The 22,301-nt window shown below is 42.4% G+C and overlaps 1 protein-coding gene across 1 annotated transcript in view; it reads left to right on the forward strand.

Annotated features, from left to right (window-relative positions):
• The window catches only part of FHIP1A (FHF complex subunit HOOK interacting protein 1A), a 327,619-nt gene that overhangs the window by 145,934 nt on the left and 159,384 nt on the right, over positions 1-22,301 (forward strand). The window contains exon 4 of the mRNA XM_040418540.1: positions 15,521-16,147. Coding sequence (XP_040274474.1) covers positions 15,521-16,147 — 627 coding nt within the window. The remainder of the gene's footprint in view (positions 1-15,520; positions 16,148-22,301) is intronic.

The following is a 22,301-nucleotide window of genomic DNA, read 5'->3' on the forward strand; positions in this document are numbered from 1 at the left end:
CTATGTATTCCCTTTGTGAACAGTGGCAAAATGTAGGCTTGCAGCTGAAACATAACGTGTCCTGAAATGGGGAATATCAAATAGATGTTTTCGCACTCTGACTTTAATCTGGTTGGTCGTGCATTCTACATACTGTTAGTCTTTACACGTAATTACATATATCGGAAAATCCGTATTGCAATTCAGATATTGTTGAATCACATGACTTCCTCCATTCACTGTGGAGGTGACGGTCTGACAGACTGTCATGTGATTACAGCAAATACATCTATTGCTACCACATTCATATCTGCCTTTGTAGGAAAGCCAGGTGTTTTGGGGGTTTGGACGATCAAAAAATAAACTGGGGCTGATCTTCTGTCCTATAGTAGGGGCTTTGCGTGCAACGCTTCTTACTCCTGCTGACACTATATCTTTCCACTCTTTATCATAATTGAGTACTGGTAAATGCTGTTGAATAATTGTCACGCCCTGCCCTGTGAGTGATCTGAGAAGATCTGTCAGACTTGCTGCACGTGAACCTGACAGTTTGCTTTGTTGTGGCTTTGGGCAGGATCCCACCCCCTCACAGGTTCTGCTCATTAGTTTGTTAGTGATGCTATTTATTCCTGCCTCTCGCTATAGCCCTTGTGGTTTATAGTTTCTCCTGGAGTTCTCTGCTGGTGTTTTGTGGATCTTCTGCTCCCAGTCCATCTTCAGATAAGTCCTCCTCCTTCCCTTCTGTTTCTTGTTCTGGCTAGGCCTTAGGTAGACGTGGGTTCCTTCATCCTGTGCAAGGAACCGGTTGTCTTTTCGCCTGCTCCCTAGCTGAGGGTTTGTATCAGTTGCAGCAGGGATTAGGTTCAGTGCATGAACACTTCTACCATTGAGATTTGTTCATGTTGGTAGCAGTCAGGGAAAGTGCTCAGGGATAGTCAGGAGGTGACCTTTGCCTGTTCCCTAGCTGTGGGGCTTAGAGTTTTGTGTTATTTTGTTGTGTTTGGTTTGCTTCCCTTCCCTCACCTACCGTGACAAAAATTATTTTCCTTTGGCTCATTTTTATTGTTAATTTTTCTGTTATTATTTCTCTTTTTCTTTTTACCGGATGTATCCTTAATATTTTGGGGGAACACCAGTTTCTTTCTATCCAGAGATAGGGCCCACTGTCTGGCATTATCTATGGACTCTACTGTGTATTGTCTTGCCTGCAGTCTCGTTGCTGTTTTTTCTGCCTCCTGTATGAAAGTGGATGTGTTAGAACAGTTACGTCTCTGGACATTTCCCCCCTAGGGATGTTTTTTATTACATGTGGTGGATGACAAGAAGTGGCCAAGAGGTTGGTATTACCTGCAGCTTCTTTCCTAAAGGTGGATATCAATACTATGTTGGAAGTATTATCAGCCTGTAAACGTAAATATAAACGATCGATCTTGGGTCACATTGTAAACTGAATTTTAAAGACGCAATGCCCTGGTTTAAGAACTCTTCAAAAAATTATATGCTCTCCACTTTTCCTTGCCACACTATTAACATATCATCAATGTGCGGACCATACCATTTGATTCATTGAGAAAATAAATTCACCTCTGAAAATAAAAAATGTTTTTCCCACTATGCCATAAAAATGTTTGCTATTGACGGTGAGAACTTGGCCCAGAGGAGCTACAGGGCAATGAGAAAGACGAGGCAGAGGACCCAGACACATCGTGGCAGTATGCAGTGGAGATGGAGGCAGGGAGTCCCTCCTAGTCACTTGCACAAATGGCCCGATGCATGCTCGCTTGCGTAGTGACAGCCGAATTGTGACCCTTCGGCAGAGGGATGACTTCTGGCTCTCCACCTTGTTGGACCCTCGCTACCGGTCCAAAATTGGGCCTTTTGTACACCCGCTGAGAGGGAGGACAAACTGAACTACTATAGAGACATCCTATGTAGTGAGTTGGCCGCTGCCTATCTGTGCCATCTTCCATCCTCTCGCAGGTCTGACCGGGGTGGCCCTTTGCGCTCACGTTCCTCTGCCATGGCTGCTGTGGCAGGATGGGTTGGTAGGAGCAGTTCCAGCTCCTTCAGCAGCAACTTGAGACTAGAGTCACCGGCCTAGTGAAAAAACTACTCAGCAGCAGCTAGACCTGGAGCAGGACCTGAACCAGCAGTTGGTGGCATACTTGGACAGTACCCTGCCACCCCACATTGAAGTTCCGCTGAACTACTGGGCAGCCAAACTGGATTTGTGGCCGCAACTTGCAGAGTTTGCCCTGGAAAAGCTGTTCTGCCCGGCCAGTAGTGTGGCATCAGAGCGAGAGTTTAGTGCGGCAGGGGCCATAGTTACCCCAAGAAGAATTAGCCTGTCCACCCTAAATGTGGAGAGACTGACCTTTGTCAAGATGAATCAGGCATGGATCAGCCAGGATTTCCACCCACCAATGCCTGATGCATCAGACTAGATCATCCATGGTGCCACACCAACATTTTGACAAAAGAGACCGGTTTCTTCTTGCTACCTGCCTCAGCTACTATACTGATACCCGCCTGATGCCACACATCTGATGCCAAGCGCTCCTTCTTTCACCCACCATCTTCAGCTGGTACTCAAATTGCCACCCACCTCCCCACTCTATCACCGGGTCATTCTGTGGTCTCCTGATGCGCCTGCCACCTCCTCACTATGTCACCTTGCCACTCTGTGGTCTCATGATGCTGCTGCCACCTCCCCTCTCTGTCACCGGGTCACTCTGTGGTCTCCTGATGCTGCTGCCGCCTATAGTATACTGGCACATTGCTGGTATGGTATACTAGTTTTAAACGGTCATTGAGTTTTCCAAAAACTTTTGACATCAAATAGCGACATATCAAAGGTTTTGATTGGTGAATGTGCTGAGACCCCCAATGATCGCTAGAATGAGGAGAAACAAGCACTTACATAGAGTGCTCTCTCTTTTCAGTGCAGAGGACAGAATCGAGACAGGACCATAGACTTCTATTGAGCCTGTCTCCTGCAGTGAAAAGAGAGAGCGCAATATGCGATCGCTTCTCTCTACTCGATGTAGAGATCAGTGGGGATCTCAGTGCTCAGACCTCCACCAGTCACACAACCTTTCATATGTCCCTATGACATATCAAAAAATTATTTGTCCAATGTCCTGTTAATAAATCTCCCCATTTGTCTCTTGCTGTAGTGTTTTTAGTTGCTCTTGCAGTATTAAATTCACTGCTTGTGGATGTTACATAAATATGAATAAGATTTATTGGAATCTCATTCCCATTTTTTATTGGGAAAAATTTAAGGGTCTAGGTTGGTCTTGGTAACCCACAGTATTTCATATATTACAATTTAGTGTTATTTGCCATACTTAAAAAGTGGTTAGATCCCAAAAGCAAGGCAGTTGTGGGTGCAAACAATATTTTAGGAGGCAAACTGTGTCACCCGAGTGTTACAGTTAGCAACAGATACAATTGAAATCCAATATTTAGATTTTGTACATTTTGTAATAATTGTTTGATCAGAATCGTAAGAACAAATGGGTATTATATAATAAATACATGATGAGGAGGGGGATAGAGGTAAGCTTATGCATAGTGGAGATGGTAATGCAGTGCAGCAGATGTTGTGTTCACTAATCGCAGAGTACCTCATACAAAATCAAGATCATTTTATGAGTTTATCTAACAAGTGGGTTTTGCAGTGGAGATGATTTCATGTATTAACTGGAGCAAAATATTCAGAGTTAACCCTTTTAGTCCCGGAGGATTCTCCTTTTTGCATTTCCATTTTTTACTCCCTGTCTTCCCGGATCCATCACTTTTATATTTTTACATTCACATAGCTGTATGAGAGCTTGTTTTTTGCAGGACAAATTGAACTTTATAATGGCACCATTTAATATTGTATACAATGTAGTGGGAAGCTGGAAAAAATCCCAAATAGGGTGGAATTTAAAAATAAAGAAAACTCAATTCCGCCACAGTTTTATGTTTTTATTTTGTTTGGTAAAACTAAGATGATTTTATTAATTCTCAGTCAGTACGATTACAATGATACCAAATTTATATAGTTTTTCTTGTGTTTTAATACTTAAAAAAACTTAATTAAAAATTATTATTATTTTTTTCATCTTTAAAACAGCAGAAACTTTGCGGCTATGACTTTATATAATGCACTAGATATTTTATATATACAGTATTATCAGTGCTCTCTAGAAGAGGATGCCACATTGACCTGCGTTGAATTATTATCCTAAATGTATTTTACTGTATAGTCACAGTATACACAGCACTATGGCATCTGCACAGGTCACAGAGCATGCCTAATAAACTAACTGACAGATGTCAGTGTGTCATCTCCAGACTTCAGGTTTCTTATGAACTTATTAATATCAAGTAGTGGTTTAAATACATCGAAATCAACTGTCAGAGTAAAATATAAACCTAAAGAAGGAAAGAACATCTATCTAATGCTACGTCTATTTATTTTTTGGGATCTGAGACTATTGGGTATACCGAGCAATGTTATTCACACTGTCTACATATTGGAAGGAAACAGCTGTAAGCAAGTTTCTTCGTGGCAATAGTCATCATCAAATGATTTGAGCATGTCAAAGCTGTAGTACTGATGAACCTGAGTCCAGTATTAAATATTCCCGTATTATTAGGTGAGGTTATCCTGTCTGGGCATTAGATAGAACCTACAATATATAGCATTTGCCAAAAATAGGAAGTTTTTACTTATTGGTAATAAAGAGAAAAGGCAGGGCAGGCGAAACAATAATTATGGTGACACTGATGATGTTCCAACGTTAGTCTTTACATATAGTTGACAGTCTTCAGATATTAAAATATTGGTTAATAAATACTGACCTGTTTTATTTGATGAAGACAAGTTGGCAGTAGCGTACAGCCAATATAGGCAGACCACGCAACTGTTATGGGGCCCGTGGCACGGGGGACCCGAAGTGCATATAAGGCCCTGCCCCCTATATCTCCATTGAGGCAGCCCGCCCACTTGTCCTCCGTTCATTCCTGGCCGGGCTCGGCTTGCTTCCCCTATGCTCAGTCAGGGCCCCCCTTCGAACCTCCCCCGTCCCCCCATTGTGTACACAAAGGAAGCACGCACCGCTGATGTCCCGACCCTCCCTGTCTGGCTCAGGCAGACAGAACTTTGAGGCAGTGGGCGCAGCAGTTGTATACCATGCTCTGCTCACGTGCTGCCCACCTGCCTCATCTCAGCCACCCACCAGCAGTGTTCCTGTTAAGCTGTGCGGGTGTGCGGCCGCCCTGCTCCTGAACTCTCCCCGCTCAGTCAGAATGACAGCCCAGCTATCAGCAAATACAACACAGTACTTTTCAATCCCTCCCTCTGCTCCCCAGCCTGTAGTATTGTTGGCCAGACAATTGTGCGATGCTCCTATCCTAATTACACTACACCAGGAGGAATCAGTCTAGCATCAGCATTAGTGCAGGAGGGAGAGCCCGCCCACCAGAACGAGCCCCCTGGTTGTTTTATTACAAATAATCCAGCCAGCTCTTTTGAAGCTCCTGTAAATATGAACCCCGCCACTGCCACAAGTTTTACAGGGGCCTGTTGTTTACCACCACGACCTCTGCCTCCCACAGCTGAAACCAGAAAGAGTGCAACAGGGCCCATCCTCATTAACTCCAGAGTCCGCCTGTGCACTTCCGTTCTCTCCTTCTCACAGAGACACCAGTTGTGGAATGTATTGGCTCCGATGAGCCGAAGTTAGTTATTCGCGAAGTTGCACATAACTTTGTTGAATAAGTTTGGAATTTTATTTTTAAAGTGGAAAACCACTTCAAAACTTGAAACCGAACTCGGCTTCGGGTCCAAGATACCAGTCGAACCTGAAGCTGAGTTCGCTTTCAAGTTTTGAAGTGGTTTTACACTTTAAAAATCAAATACCAAACTTATTTAACGATGTTACGTACAACTTCAAGAATAACTAACTTCGGCTCATCGGAGGCCATACTTTCGAATACTGTACGGAGACAGATCTTCGTACAGTATTAATCTGAAATTTTGAACGAAGCGACTTTGGATGTAACCTATGAAGCTCCCTTTGCTCGACACTAGTTCTGATACATGTAATGTGTTCCAATTAGTGTGATCCTGCTCCCATGTTTCACTTTTATTTCTATTGGTGCAATGTGTTCTGATGATTTAAATAGCAGGTCAGGAAAACCATTTTATTGTGTTTTGCTATAACTTAGGGTCCATTCACACGTCCGCAAAAGATTCATTTTCAATGGGGCCGCAAAAGATGTGGACAGCCCACAGTCCCACAAAAAATAGAACATGTCCTATTCTTGTCCGCAGCCACAAGTCCGCAAAATGCGGAACGCACATAGCTGGTGTCCGTGTTTTGTGGATCCGCAATTTGCGGACATGTGAATGGACCCTAAGGAGATTTAAATAATCTGAAATGCATCAGAGAGCAAACAAGAAAGAGAGAAGTCACTGCAGACACAGGACAGCTCTGTCCTCTCAGCGCTCCTCCCCAGCTCTCATATCCACAGCATTCTCAACTGCTGTGCTTTTCCCTTTCTCCTCTGCAGAGATGTGCGCCCGCTGATGGGAACATAGTGTGCGCTGAGTAGTGCGGATGCTACGTTCTCTAATCAAAACTACTATCGAAATACTGCCAAAGTCAGCATCGAACCGAATCTTGCATCAAAGCAGGCTTGGAATGGCCCACAGGAGAACAGGTGAATCCCCCAGAGGGACCCCATACTCTGCACATGGCACAATAGACTGACTGCGCTACATACTGTAGCTACTGTAGTTTATTATTATAGATGCATCAGGTGGCTGAGATGACTTGTATGTAAACAGATAGGCCAGCCAATATCCTCTTTATTGAAGTCACTGCAGGGACCCTCATCCTATAATCATCTTGTAGCGTCTTGCTGCTGTCTAGTGAACCGACAGTATTTGCATGTTGTTATACAGTGGGCCCCCAGAATAAATTTTACTGGTGGGCACTAGGCACCCCTGCCCAAGACGGCAGCAAAGTATCGAAAATGTATTGATATTTCGATACCCAGTGAAACCCTGCTTTGAACTGCTGTTAGATTAGTAAAGTAGCAGGTCAGAAAGGTGAGACAGAAAGAAAGTGTTTCACTATCATGTTTTAGTTATAAAAATGTAGGTAACACATTCACTTTAAATCAATGTACAGTACCTCAGTGGAACGGATATACTATATGTGCAATATGTGCTGTAGCTGAATCATGGTGTCATCTAGCTTTTAGTCAGCAGTGCTCTACTTCGATTGGGTTGATTTAGGGTTATACTGAGCTTAGACTGTATGTAACAATAAATGAAGGAAATAGCAGAGGACAGGATCTTGTGATATTTAACCATTTCTTTTGAGTTCCGATATAGAGGCTGCATAATTATTAAATGTAAATAAAAGCTGCGTTATGTTTTAGGGTAAGTTGCACCATTTGTCGATGGCACTTGTCTAATTACAAGCCCCCAAAAAATGTTGGGTTTGCTACTTTGAAAATAGTTTTCTATTCTACTTTAAGCAGTGCTACCATGGCCATCAGTGTTTTATGAGCAACAAGGATCTCTTTGTTTGAGGCAATTGATAGCAACTACCTTGCACCTGATCTGGTTCGGTTATCACCTTGCTTAATCTGGTGCTTGGTGGGAAGGGCCTTTTGATTGCTATTCCTTTAGATGCCTTTAGTCCCTGTGCCTCTTTGCCAGCTATAGAAAATGCTATGTGCAGTTTGTTTCTAGAATCTTGTTTCCTAGTCCATTTGCTTTGTATTGTTGCCTTTATTGTAGTTGTGTTGTTGTTCAGCTTTCTCTTTGCAGTTTGAGTTTTGTGATTTTCTTGCTGTATTCAGGGTTAGTTTCTGCTAGGTTCATTCCTCTTACCTACATTCATCACTCTCCACCTGTACGCCATTGCCATCCCCTCTATTCCCAGACTCTCTGTGCCTCATCCGTTACCATCCCTATCCAGTTTTATGTAGTCTATAATTGAGTTTATTATTCTGTATTTATTGTTTGATACGTGCTTCATATATCTTCACTTGCGATTGTCCAGTTGTTACATACTTCTGCTCTGCTCAAGTCCTGGGGGGATCTGAGTACCAACTGAATGTGCGTAATAAAACTAGAACATTTATTGATGGCAGTACAGCAGGTATAAATCTTCTATTGCCAATGGAATATGGGTCTGTGGTGACTAATGATTTTTGTCTATATTATCCTGAACCTGTATCCTGTCCAGTGATGTAACCTAAAGCTCTTGGGCCCAATACATGTGTGGCACAGAACAGGGATCCTGTTTGGGAGTCCCCATGCTCAAGGAGCAGGAACGCTGCTGGCACACCACAGAGACCTTAGTACTATAATGTGCGTAATCAAATAAACACAAGCTGATGTAGTGTAATATGTAATATGCAAATGTCAGGATCATGGACTTAGATTCAGGAGGGGAGCCTGGAGGGTCACACTGGACCTCCCTCTGTCAACACTCTGTCATCTGAAACTAATCAATCTTTCTTAACTACCACCACTTATTATCTCAGCCTAATGAGACACCTCGCATTAAATAACACCTAAGTACACTCTACAATTGCTAGCATTCACACGTTAAAGGGGTTGTCCGGGAATGGGGACATTGTTGTATATGTACAATAGTCCCCTAAATATTACATTCATGCCTGTCCTACCTTTAACAGACATTTCTGATGCCCCTTTTGCAATTCACAAAATCTCAGTCAGAAGTGCCATTCTTCTAAGAGTCAGTGACGTACCAGGTCCCTTTCTGCAGAGCGAAGCCTCTTCTTCCGCTTCGCAAGGAGCCCGGTAACGTCACCGTCAGCCAAAGTAATTATTCACAGCGCATGGATGGGTGGTAGCTAGGCGGCAACAAACCGTGCTAAGCCAAGCCCCTCTGGTCCGGTGACGTCACCGGGCAGGGTGCTTTATTATCAGTGAAGGAGGCAGAGTTTAGGGGCGTAACTAAGGGGGAGGAATATGTGCGGCAGGAGGCGGCATATGAATCAGGGGGGCGGATGCACGGAGGAGCAGACAGACACCAGAAAGCACACGATGCTGCTCTGCGCTGGGACCCAGAAGCTAGTGCGGCAGGAAGTTACCGCACACATAAACATAGATGTCAACATTCAGTGGGGGACTGTCGGAGCACTGCTGATGTCGAAAAATACATTTGTAAAAAATATTTTGATCCCGGACAACCCCTTTAATAAATCAATCTAGGTAATGCTTCTTCTAGGGTCATGGAATCACAAGAAGGCTCTTATAAAAGTGAAGTTTTAATATTAAAAAAAAGGGACAGTGCATACAAACAATGGGGTTATCATAGAAAATACAACATAAAATATAGAGACATATACATATAATGCAAAATAACAGCTTGGAAAATAAAAGCAGAACTTAAAGAGGTTAGCCAACCCCTATAATGCCCCCAAAATGCCCAGGCACCCTCAATGCTACGGCTGCAGAGGTAGCAGTCGCTACTGGGCCCAGGAGCCTGAGGGGGCCCAAAGACCCTTGTGCCACATGAGTAGACACTGGTATTATAGAAAGTGCATGCTGTTCAAGTTACACTTCTGGCTGGAGGGAAGGGGTTAGGTCAAGAATTTGGCATGGGGGGGGGTGCCATTTCAATTTTTGCGTCAGGCAGCATGAAGGCAATGAGCTTCCCTGCCCCTGTCCACAAAGCCACGAGGGAAGGGGGACCCCAGCAAAACTCTTGCACCAGGGCCCATGAGCCTTTCGCTATGCTCCTGTTCGGGAGGCTCATCCTCCTCACGGCCTGCTATTGGCTGACCCCCACCCCCTGTCGCCGGATGTTTTGATCCGCGAAACAGGGAGATGCAGCAGCGGCTGTGCGGGCATCAGGAGCGATGCGGGTGCTGAGGAGCGGGATAAGAAGGGTTGCCTGGGGAAGCAGAAGTATCGGTCAGTCCATCAAGCTAGTGACCCCCAAAGCTTGCTATTCTCTGTTCGGTCATACATACCGTCAGGTCCATAAATATTGGTACATCGACACAATTCTAAAATTTTTGGCTATATACACCACCACAATGGATTTGAAATGAAACACACACGATGTGCTTTAACTGCAGACTGTCAGCTTTAATTTTAGGGTATTTACATCCAAATCAGGTGAACGGTGTAGGAATTACAACAGTTTGCATATGTGTCTCCCACTTGTTAAGGAACCAAAAGTATTGGGACAATTGGCTTCTCAGCTGTTCCATGGCTAGGTGTGTGTTATTCCCTCATTATCCCAATTACAATGAGCAGATAAAAGGTCCAGTGTTCATTTTAACTGTGCTATTTGCATTTAGAATCTGTTGCTGTCAACTCTCAAGATGAGATCCAAAGAGCTGTCACTATCAGTGAAGCAAGCCATCATTAGGCTGAAAACAAACCCATCAGAGAGATAGCAAAAACATTAGGCGAGGCCAACACAACTGTTTGGAACATTCTTAAAAAGAAGGAACGCACCGGTGAGCTCAGCAAAACCAAAAGACCCGGAAGACCACAGAAAAAAACTGTGGTGGATGACCGAAGAATTCTTTCCCTGGTGAAGAAAATACCCTTCACAACAATTGGCCAGATCAAGAACACTCTCCAGGAGGTAGGTGTATGTGTGTCAAAGTCAACAATCAAGAGAAGACTTCACCAGAGTGGATACAGAGGGTTCACCACAAGATGTAAACCATTGAGCGTCAAAAACAGGAAGGCCAGATTAGAGTTTGCCAAACGACATCTAAAAAAGCCTTCACAGTTCTGGAACAACATCCTATGGACAGATGAGACCAGGATCAACTTGTACCAGAGTGATGCTCAGAGAAAAGTATGGAGAAAGAAACTCCTCATGATCCTAAGCATACCACCTCATCAGTGAAGCATGGCGATGGTAGTGCCATGGAGTGGGCATGTATGGCTGCCAATGGAACTGGTTCTCTTGTATTTATTGATGATGTGACTGCTGACAAAAGCAGCAGGATGAATTCTGAAGTGTTTCGGGCAATATTATCTTCTCATATTCAGCCAAATGCTTCAGAACTCATTGGACGGCACTTCACAGTGCAGATGGACAATGACCCAAAGCATACTGCAAAAGCAACCAAAGAGTTTTTTAAGGGAAAGAAGTGGAATGTTATGCAATGGCCAAGTCAATCACCTGACCTGAATCCGATTAAGCATGCATTTCACTTGCTGAAGACAAAACTGAAGGGAAAATGCCTCAAGAATAAGCAGGATCTGAAGACAGTTGCAGTAGAGGCCTGGCAGAGCATCACCAGGGATTAAATCCAACGTCTGGTGATGTCAATGTGTTCCAGACTTTAGGCTGTAATTGACTGCAAAGGATTTGCAACCAAGTATTAAAAAGTGAAAGTTTGATTTATAATTATTATTCTGTCCCATTACTTTTGGTTCCTTAACAAGTGGGAGGCACATATGCAAACTGTTGTAATTCCTACACCGTTCACCTGATTTGAATGTAAATACCCTCAAATTAAAGCTGACAGTCTGCAGTTAAAGCACATCTTGTTCGTTTCATTTCAAATCCATTGTGGTGGTGTATAGAGCCAAAAATGTTAGAATTGTGTCGATGTCCCAATATTTATGGACCTGACTGTATATTGTAATAATCTGTTATTGCATTGTATGAGAATGGTGTACTTCTTTAACCTCTTAAGGACTCGGCCCTATTTCACCTTCTGGACTTGGCCAATTTTTGCAAATCTGACCAGTGTCACTTTAAGTGCTGATAACTTTAAAACGCTTTGACTTATCCAGCCATTCTGAGATTGTTTTTATGTCACATATTGTACTTCATGACACTGGTAAAATGAAGTAAAAAAAAATAATTTTTATTTATAAAAAAAATACCAAATTTACCAAAAATTTGAAAACTATTGCAAATTTCCAAGTTTCAATTTCTCTACTTCTATAATACATAGTAATACCTCCAAATATAGTTAGTATTTTACATTCCCCATATGTCTACTTCATGTTTGGATCATTTTGGGAATGATATTTTATTTTTTGGGGATGTTACAAGGCTTAGAAGTTTAGAAGCAAATCTTGAAATATTTCAGAAATTTTCAAAAACCCAATTTTTAGGGACCAGTTCAGGTCTGAAGTCACTTTGCGAGGCTTACATAATAGAAACCACTTAAAAATGACCCCATTCTATAAACTACACCCCTCAAGGTATTCAAAACTGATTTTACAAACTTTGTTAACCCTTTATGTTTTCCACAAGAATTAATGGAAAATAGAGATACAATTTCAAAATTTCCCTTTTTTGGCAGATTTTCCATTTTAATAATTTTTTTCCAGTTACAAAGCAAGAGTTAACAGCCAAACCAAACTCAATATTTATGGCCCTGATTCTGTAGTTTACAGAAACACTCCATATGTGGTCGTAAACTACTGTATGGGCACACAGCAGTCCGCAGAAGGAAAGGAATGCCATACGGTTTTTGGAAGGCAGATTTTGCTGGACTGTTTTTTTTTTTACACCATGTACCATTTGAAGCCCCCCTGATGCACCCCTAGAGTAGAAACTCAAAAAAGTGGCCCCATTTTAGAAACTACGGGATGGGGTGGCAGTATTGTTGGTACAAGTTTAGGGTACATATGATTTTTGGTTGCTCTATATTACACTTTTTGTGAGGCAAGATAACAAGAAATAGCTGTTTTGGCACCGTTTTTATTTTTTGTTATTTACAACAATCATCTGACAGGTTAGATCATGTGATATTTTTATAGACCAGGTTGTCACGGATGCGGCGATACCTAATATGTATACTTTTTAAAATTTATGTAAGTTTTACACAATAATATCACAAAAAAAAAATCATGTTTTAGTGTCTCCATATTCTGAGAGCCATAGTTTTTTCAGTTTTTGGGCGATTATCTTAGGTAGGGTCTTATTTTTTGCGGGATGAGATGACGGTTTTATTGGCCCTATTTTGGGGTGCGTGTGACTTTTTGATCGCTTGCTATTACACTTTTTGTGATGTAAGGTGACAAAAAATGGTTTATTTTGCAGTTTTTATTTTTGATTTTTTACGGTGTTCATCTGAGGGGTTAGGTCATGTGATATTTTTATAGAGCCGGTCAATACAAACGTGGTGATACCAAATATGTATACTTTTTTTTATTTATGTAAGTTTTACACAATAACAGCTTTTTTAAAACAAAAAAATTATGTTTTAGTGTCTCCATATTCTGAGCCATAGTTTTTTTTATGTTTTGGGCGATTGTCTCAGGTAGGGGCTCATTTTTTGCGGGATGAGGTGACGGTTAGATTGGTACTATTTTGGTGGGCAAACGCCTTTTTGATCGCTTGCTGTTGTACTTTTTGTGATGTAAGGTGACAGAAAAATGGTTTATTTAGCACAGTTTTTATTTTTTACGGTGTTCATCTGAGGGGTTAGGTCATGTGATAGGTTTATAGAGTCGGTCGATACGGACGCGGCGATACCTAATATGTATACCCCCCCCCCCCCCCTATTTTTCACCTATTTTTTTTAACTTTATTTGGGGAAAATGACGCTTTTGTTTATTTTTACTTGAAACTTTTATTTTTTTGGGGGGAAAACTTTATTTTTTCAACTTTTTTTTCCACTTTATTTTTTTGTCCCACTTTGGGACTTGAACTTTTGGGGGTCTAATTCTTTACAATGCATTCCAATACTTCTGTCATACAGCTTCCGGCCTGTGAGATCCAGGGGGCTGGATCTCACAGGCTCTTCACCGGAAGGCAGCGCGATGCCTTACTTAGGCATCGCGCTGCCTTCCATGCAATCGGGTCCCCCCCACAGCCCCATGGGGACCCTATGGCACCGCCGACCACCGCCGCCGCACCAGGTAAAAGCCGCAAACCGCAGGTCTGAATTGACCTGCAGTTTGCGGCGATCGCCGACACGAGGGGGTCACGGGACCCCCCCGCACATTTAGCCGAGGTGCCTGCTCAATGATTTGAGCAGGCACCTTTTTCCAGTCACCGCCCACTGGGCGGCGGTGATCGGAACAACACATGACGTACCGGAACGTCATGGGTTCTTAAGGACTCGGGAACCATGCCGTACCGATACGTTATGGGTCCCTAAGGGGTTAAAGGGTTTCTATCATCACAAAATTCGTTATGTAGCTGGCTGACATTAGCGATGTGCTAATGTCAGCAGAACATAACTGTATGACTTATATCTCCCTGCCTGCCGCCGTTCGCCCAGAAAACGAACTTTTAAAATATGCAAATGAGCCTCTAGGTGCTATTGGGGCGTTGCTGCAGCACCTAGAGGCTCTGTCTCCTCACCGTTCGGCACGCCAATTTTGCTTTGATGGACATCTCTGCTCTGCGCTTTGAAAGTAAAATCCCGCCCCTGCACCGTCTCGTTTAGTATTCGGCGCAGGCGCAGTAAATGAAGGACGCTCGCCTGCTGCCGGCTTCCTCACTGCACCTGCATCGAAAACGTCACAGAGCTCCCCGGAAGTGAAGACAGCCGGCAGCAGGCGAGCGTCCTTCATTCACTGCGCCTGCGCTGAATACCAAACGGGACGGCGTGGGATTTTACTTTCAAAGCGCAGAGCAGAGATGTCCATCAAAGCAAAATGGGCGTGCCGAATGGTGAGGAGACGGAGCCTCTAGGTGCTGCAGCAACGCCCCAATAGCACCTAGAGGCTCATTTGCATAGTTAGTTTTCTGGGCGAACGGCGGCATGTAGGCAGATTTAAGTTACACAGTTATGTACTGCTGACATTAGCACATCGCTAATGTCAGCCAACTACATAAGGAATTTTGTGATGATAGAAACCCTTTAATATATAGTTTCCATTTTTCAAGTACTTCTAATAGGGAATGTAATGTATATACTGTAGCACCCTTTTTTCTCCTCTATTTTACATCTACAACTTTGATACCTGTTTGTATTTATCAGCTTAGTTATTCATTTAGAATACATAAGAAGTAAGCCGAAAGGAAATGAAAATAGCTACCCCTGAGTGTCATTTTTACTGAATTCTACTAATATGAGAAATGCAATTATGCATAACAAAATTGTTGCTGCAGGTAATACGATTTGGTAATTTTTTTATTTTTATAAAGCTCATTTAAAAGATATAAAGACATCTGTCCGTTCACACATAGGTCATGGGTAGATCCAGCATTACAAATAAATGTTATACGGCTCCGGGACTATTTGGCTCCTGTTCACCCATTGACAAAAAATACTGCAAATGAACGTTTGCAGCGTCTTGATTGCACAGTGGTGATTTTATGTGATCACTGAGAGTGCTTCAAATTAAGCTTCATTAAGGTTATTGCTCACTCGGAAGCATGCGTTTTGTTTCTATGCTGTGTAAGCTGATGTTTAAATTGCATTTTTTTCCCTATGAACAGCTTCAGGCCAGCTTCTCATTAACAATAATATTACAAACACTATAGACTTTCCAATAATTGTGCTGCTAATTGTAAAACTGCTATGTGTTTATTTTTCTATGATTGTTTTCTCCTAGGTTCAACGCATTTTGGAAAAACATGACCCCTTCAAGAACTCCCATGCCAGATATGGATCCATTTCTGCAGATGAAGTTAGCGCTGTCCAGAATTATGTGGAACACATGATCTTGCTTTTAATTGAAGAGCGTGTGAAAGATGCTGCTATGGGGCCTATTCTGGAGTTTGTGGTGTCGGAGAATATTATGGAGAAACTGTTTTTATGGAGTCTCAGGAGAGAATTTACAGATGAGACTAAATTTGAGCAACTGAGGATGTATGAGTTATTGGTTACTCAGTCTCACCAGCCTTTGCTACATCACAAGCCTATTTTGAAACCATTGATGATGCTACTTAGTACATGTTCCTCCACATCAACTCCACATGTAGAAATCAAACTAGTTGTCTTACTGAACCAGCTCTGTTCAATTCTTGCCAAAGATCCATCTATCTTAGAACTGTTTTTCCACACAAGTGAAGATCAGGGAGCTGCCAACTTCCTTATATTCTCCCTGCTGATACCTTTCATCCATCGTGAAGGCACAGTGGGACAACAGGCCCGAGATGCATTGCTTTTCATCATGTCCTTGTCGGCAGAGAACAACATGGTTGCTAAGCACATAGTGGAGAGCACTTACTTCTGTCCGGTAAGTTTTGTTCTATACATTGTACGGCTTATAAAGTATAGCAAAATTTGAAATGATGCAGTGGGTGCATTGTTCTAGGGAATACCCAATTTAGTATAGCTTGGTAAGAACTTTTTTGTTCGAAACACGTAGACTATCGCTGGAGTGAGAGGATTTGTGTCTATGCTGTTATTATATATTTTTTTAAAACACCACCAATAAAGAAACGAGCAACTCAGAGATACTTCGGTGCTGGATTCATCTTTGTATGTTTAATATAGCTTGGTGTCGGGAAACTACATGCAGAAATCATATATTTAAAGGGATACTTCACCATATGTAATTTCCCAGATAAATACAATGTATTGCTCCCTGTAAGCAGCTATAGGAAGATGGTTTTCAATGGCATTAGTTCCAGACTTAAAAGGCTTTTCTGAGCTACAGATATTGATGGCCTATCCTCAGGATAGATCATCAATATCAGATCTGTGGTGGTCCAACACCCAGCTCGTCCATCAATTAGATGTTTTAGGCTGCCGTGGCACCAGAAACTGTACTGTGTACAGAACTGGGGGGAGGCAGCTCCATACATTGTTTAATGGCTTTGTTGGGGTTCTCCAGCTCAGCTTCCATTCAAGTGAATGGGAGCTGAGCTTTAGTATGGTGGCTCTGGAAGCTACACAGCGAACAGAGCCTTCTGCTTCCACGGCCTCCCAAAACAGCTGATCACTGGGGGTGCTGGGTACCAATCCTGAGGATAGGCCATCAATATCTGTGGGCCGGAGAAAACCTCTTAAAAGTATTCCTTTGGATTACATTGCTGTGTCAGAATGAAAGTGTTTCTTTAATGCTTACCTTACAAATTATACTCATGCAGTGAAGGCTAACCTCCGGCACTCCAGCTGTGGTGAAACTACTACTCCCAACATGCTATATTCATTTCTATGGAGTTCTGAGAATATGCAAGCGTGCATCTTGGGAGTCGTAGTTTTACCACAGCTGGAGTGCTGGGGGTTAGCCATCACAGAATTAGAGGGTTAATAGCGGTCTGATGGAATTATTTTACTTTCTACCCAATTGACTCAAGCACATAGCACACTGATGTCTCAGCAGCTCAAAAACCGCTTTGTTGCCTTTTGATCTGTATCAGACCTATTACCAGAAATGTTTGAAGATGTTGGAAGAGTTTTGGCGGTCTGCTTACTTCTAAAGAGATGCACTAGAATGTCCGGTAGATGATGTATAGCACCCACTATATAAAACATTTATGGCAGCCCACATAACAGTGGTCATACCTGTATGCAAGTCAAGAAATAACACTGTAACTAAAGCAAGTTTTTAAAGGGAACCTGTCATCTGGATTTTGCCTATAGAGCTGTGGACATGCGCTGCTAAATCGCCGCTAGCACATCTGCAATATACATTCCCCATAGCTCTCTGTGCTTTCATTTAGGCAAAAAAAATGATTTTATATACATGTAAATGAGGCAAGTAAGGAGCCCAAGGGGCTGTTATTAACGTTTCAGGAGCCCAGCCATACCCACTGTAAAGGAGCCCAGCACCGCCCTGCATCCTCCGAATCTCCTCCTTGCATCCCGAAGGTTTACAAGTTAGGGCGCCGTAATCTCGCGCATGTGCGAGTATGCCGCATGTCAGTGCCGACATAGTGTTCCTTCCCTGAGCTGGCATCAGCCTCAGGAAACGAACTGCGCATGCGCTAGCTGCGAGATTGCAACACTCTAACTTTGTGACATCCGGGAGCAAGGAGGAGATTTGGAGGATGTGGGCATGGCTGGGCTCCAGAAACGTTAGTAACAGCCCTTGGGCTCCTTACTTGCCTCATTTACATATATATAAAATATAAAATCATTTTTCGCCTAAATAAAAGCACTCGCAGATATGTGGAATGTATATTGTGGACGTGCTAGCGGCGATCTAGCAGCGCATGTCCGCAGCTCTATAGGCAAAATCCAGGTGACAAAATCCCTTTAAGTAATGTAGTAGTCATACAGGTTACAAGCAAAGATTAAAGGGAGTCTGTCAGCAGTTTTGCACGGTCATATGGATGCCATGGAGTACTACATTTCCTGTTAAAGGGAATTTGTCACAGGTTTTATGGTGTCCTTACTAAGAGCCATCATAAAGGTATAATTGGGACTATTTCATTTTATTATTTACCCTTTATTATAAAAAATGATTAAAACATGCTTAGCAGAATAGGTGTCATAAAAATCAGTCCTTTTGCTTGTTTGCTGTAGTATACCAACATTTTCATGTATACTCAGTGCACTCTACTCGGCGTCTTTTCTTTAGGGTATGTCCCCACTATCTGAAAAAATAGGACAGGACAGCACGCCTGGTTCGGTGAGCAATGGGTGCACGTCTCCGGGAGAGTGGTCATAGGGATCAGATGATCAGGAATAATGGGAAAAAATCGGGTGGAGACAGCATGTCCTCAAGTGAAGCTTTACTCCAGATGCAACGTTTTGGCCAGTGAGCTTGGATCTCATTTACATGCTTTGCATATACTACACATTATAGTCATTTAGACATTAAAAGAACATACATTCATTTCATCAAAATTATAGAAACATAATAAACTATATAGCAGTGGATATATACAAGACTCCAGTTCTACAAAAATACATTTAAATTACAGAGATCATTCAGCCCTTTTAGACTTGGCGTCTTCAAGAGCTGAATCCAGAATGCTTCACTCTGCAGTAATCTCCTGGAGTTAACCCCTTCTTTACTTTTAACATATTCTAATATCTACCACCTGAGTTCACTGATATTATGTTGTCTATCATAGAAGTGTCTTGCCTTAGTACCTGTCCTTACTAAGAGCAACTCAAACTAGTGACAGGTCTCCTTAGCAGAATGCTGGGTCACTTTCTTTAATTGACTAAGTCATTTTGCCAAAATCTTGTATTGAGCACTTCTGGCACATGCCAATGAGTCCCCATATTTATTAACTCATGGCTCTCCCTGCCCATCTGCTGCTGCAATCCAGCAATGGTGGTCGTGCTTCCACACTATGCAAAAAAAAGCACAGGCCTTTTTGGTCCTGGGACCGTGGGTATGCACTAAGGCTAGTACTTTTTCCTATAGTATGCAAGCACGACCACCACTGATGGATTGCAGGGTGGTCATAACCATGGAAACGAGAAGTGTATAATGTGATAGAAAAATGAATCTAGCCAGCAAAGGAAGCAATATGGACAATCAAAATGCATTTAGTTAGTGGCTTGTATTAAATTCCTATACATAATAAATTCAATTTGCTGAAGTGAGACAACCCCTTTAAGGCAGCATAAAACTGGTAACAGATTCACTTTAAAATGCTTGGCTGACCACTACTCCTCCCAGTTGTTTCCCAGAGGTCCCATGAGCAGAACTGGGGTTATCCGTAGATCGCGTTGAGGGTTGCATTTTAATAGGAATTTTAAGAACCGCAGAGCTGAAGGAAAAGATATGGGTATTAAGGTCATACTGCATGTATTCCCTGCAATGTGTTGGTAGCGTCTTATGTCAACACTGACTCACTAGATATGAGTTTCAAAGCAAATCAGTGATTCATACTTTGGAGAATCAATTAGAAATAGAATTAACTCATCTCTAGTCAAAGTTATATCACAAAACAGTTTATGAAGAACTAGGTTCTCAAGGAATAATTATAGCTATAAACACTATGTTTGGCACTATTCAGGGGGACAGATATGTCCCACAAGCATGTCCTTTAGGCATACATTAGGCAGAGACTCAGGGGTGCACCACCAATGAGGCCAGGTGAGGCGATCACCTCAGGCAGCACCAGGTAGAGGCAAGAGGGGGGGGGGGGGGGTTAGTGGAAGGGCCATGGGCAATGAGCACTTTCATTGTGGCAAAGGGGTTAGTTTAAGAAATTGACATGGGGGGGGCGCTGTTTTAGTTTTCGCCAAAGGTAGCAGAAAGGCTGGGTGCACCCTTGGGCAGACTCAAAACTGATCAAAGTAGACTGCTGCAGTACAATATAGGCTGTATGACAGAAAAGGGATCCAAACATACCAAGTATACTTGTATCTGTCCAACTCCAACCTTTAAAAAAGAGTGATCCTTTTATACCAAATATGTAACTTTTCAAAAAATCATGGAGGCAGACATTATTTTGAACTTTGTGTCAGTAATCTCAGAGGAACGCTAGGTTCAGCTTACTCCCCGCATATAATGGCTGCTCCCAGGCACCATGGAATAACATTAGACTCCACGATAAATGTAAACAGTTTAGTGTCTCTTTACATAGAAATGTGAGAAGGATTGATCTGAATGTAAGCAACTCTTTTTTAATGTTACAACAGGCCCACAGGATTAGACCATTTTAATGCGAAGTTGATATGTTCAGGATTCTATCTGCATTTAGGCTCAGATTGAATATGTTCATAATTGGTTCAATAACAATTAGGCTGATCTATGTGTGCAGCCAATCGTCAACTGGTCAATAGAGATGGCCTTGTGGTTCGCCCGGCGGGTTGTTTCGCTGCAAACTTTGCGCATTCGCAATTCGCTGATCATGCAAACATATGGCGATGTCCGCCGGCGCCATATTCTTTCGCATTGCGCCGAACTTTGACCCATGACACATCCATCAGGTGGGACAGCACAGCCAATTGAGACGTTTCAGCACATGGACACACCCCCACTCTATCAAAGAACCCGATCTGGCAGCCATTTTACATTCTGTGTTTTGCCAGTGTAGGGAGAGGTTGCTTTGTGGAGCAGGGACAGGCTGTTAGGGACACCAAACGCTAGCTACTAGGGCCACAAAGGTCCTTTTAAGGACTGTCATAGGTGTGCTATCGATAGGTGTGATATACTGAGGGGTGTGATATACTTATAATATACTTTCTAACATAGAAAGTATATTATAGTGCATTTGTATTGTTCAGCAGTTGTGTTCAGTTCTGCTGCGATACCGTAGCTATATAGACGGACAAACGCTATTGGAACAACTAATTGCAATGGGTGTGATATACCTGTTGCCCCCCAAAAAAACTGATTGAGGGGTGAGATATACCTATAATATACTTTCTAACATAGAAAGTATATAGTGCATTTGTGTTGTGCAGCAGTTGTGTGCGGTTCTGCTGCAATAACGCAGCTATATAGAGGGACAAGAACTATTGGAACAACTATTTGCAACGGGTGTGATATACCTATTGCCCCCAAAAAAACTGATTGAGGAGTGTGATATACCTTCTTCCACAAAATACTGATTGAGGGCTGCGATATACCTGTTGCCCCAAATAAACAGGGTGGTGTGATATAACTGTTGTGGCAAAAAAAATTATTGAGCGGTGTGATATACCTGCTTCAACAAAATACTGATTAAGGGGTTCAATATACCTATTTCCACCAAATATTGATTCAGGTGTGCGATATGCCTGCTTCCACAAAATACTGAATAAGGGGGTTCAATATACCTGTTTCCACCAAATATTGATTGAGGGCTGCGATATACCTGCTTCCACAAAATACTGATTAAGGGATTCCGATATACCTGTTTCCACCAAATATTGATTGAGGCCTACGATATACCGGCTTCCACAAAATACTGATTAAGGGTTCGATATATCTGTTTCCACCAAATATTGATTGAGGCCTACGATATACCTGCTTCCACAAAATACTGATTAAGGGGCTTGATATACCTGCTTCCACAAAATACTGATTGAGGTCTGCGATATACCTGCTTCCACAAAATACTAATTAAGGGGTTCAATATACTTGTTTCCACCAAATATTAATTGAAGCCTGCGATATATCTGCTTTCATGAAATACTGATTAAGGGGTTTGATATACCTGCTTCCACAAAATACTAATTGAGGGCTGTGATATACCTGCTTCCACCAAATACTGATTAAGGGGTTCGATATTCCTGCTTCCACAAAATACTAATTGAGGGCTGTGATATAACTGCTTCCACAAAATACTGATTAAGGGATGTGATATACCTGTTTGCACCAAATATTGATTGAGGCCTGCCATATACCTGCTTCCACAAAATACTGATTAAGGGGTTCGATATACCTGTTTCCACTAAATATAGATTGAGGCCTGTGATATACCTGCTTCCAAAAAATACTGATTAAGGGGTTTGATATCCTTGCTTCCACAAAATACTGAATGAGGGCTGCG

This window comes from Bufo bufo, chromosome 2 (assembly GCF_905171765.1).
Source record: "Bufo bufo chromosome 2, aBufBuf1.1, whole genome shotgun sequence".
Lineage (NCBI taxonomy): Eukaryota > Metazoa > Chordata > Amphibia > Anura > Bufonidae > Bufo > Bufo bufo.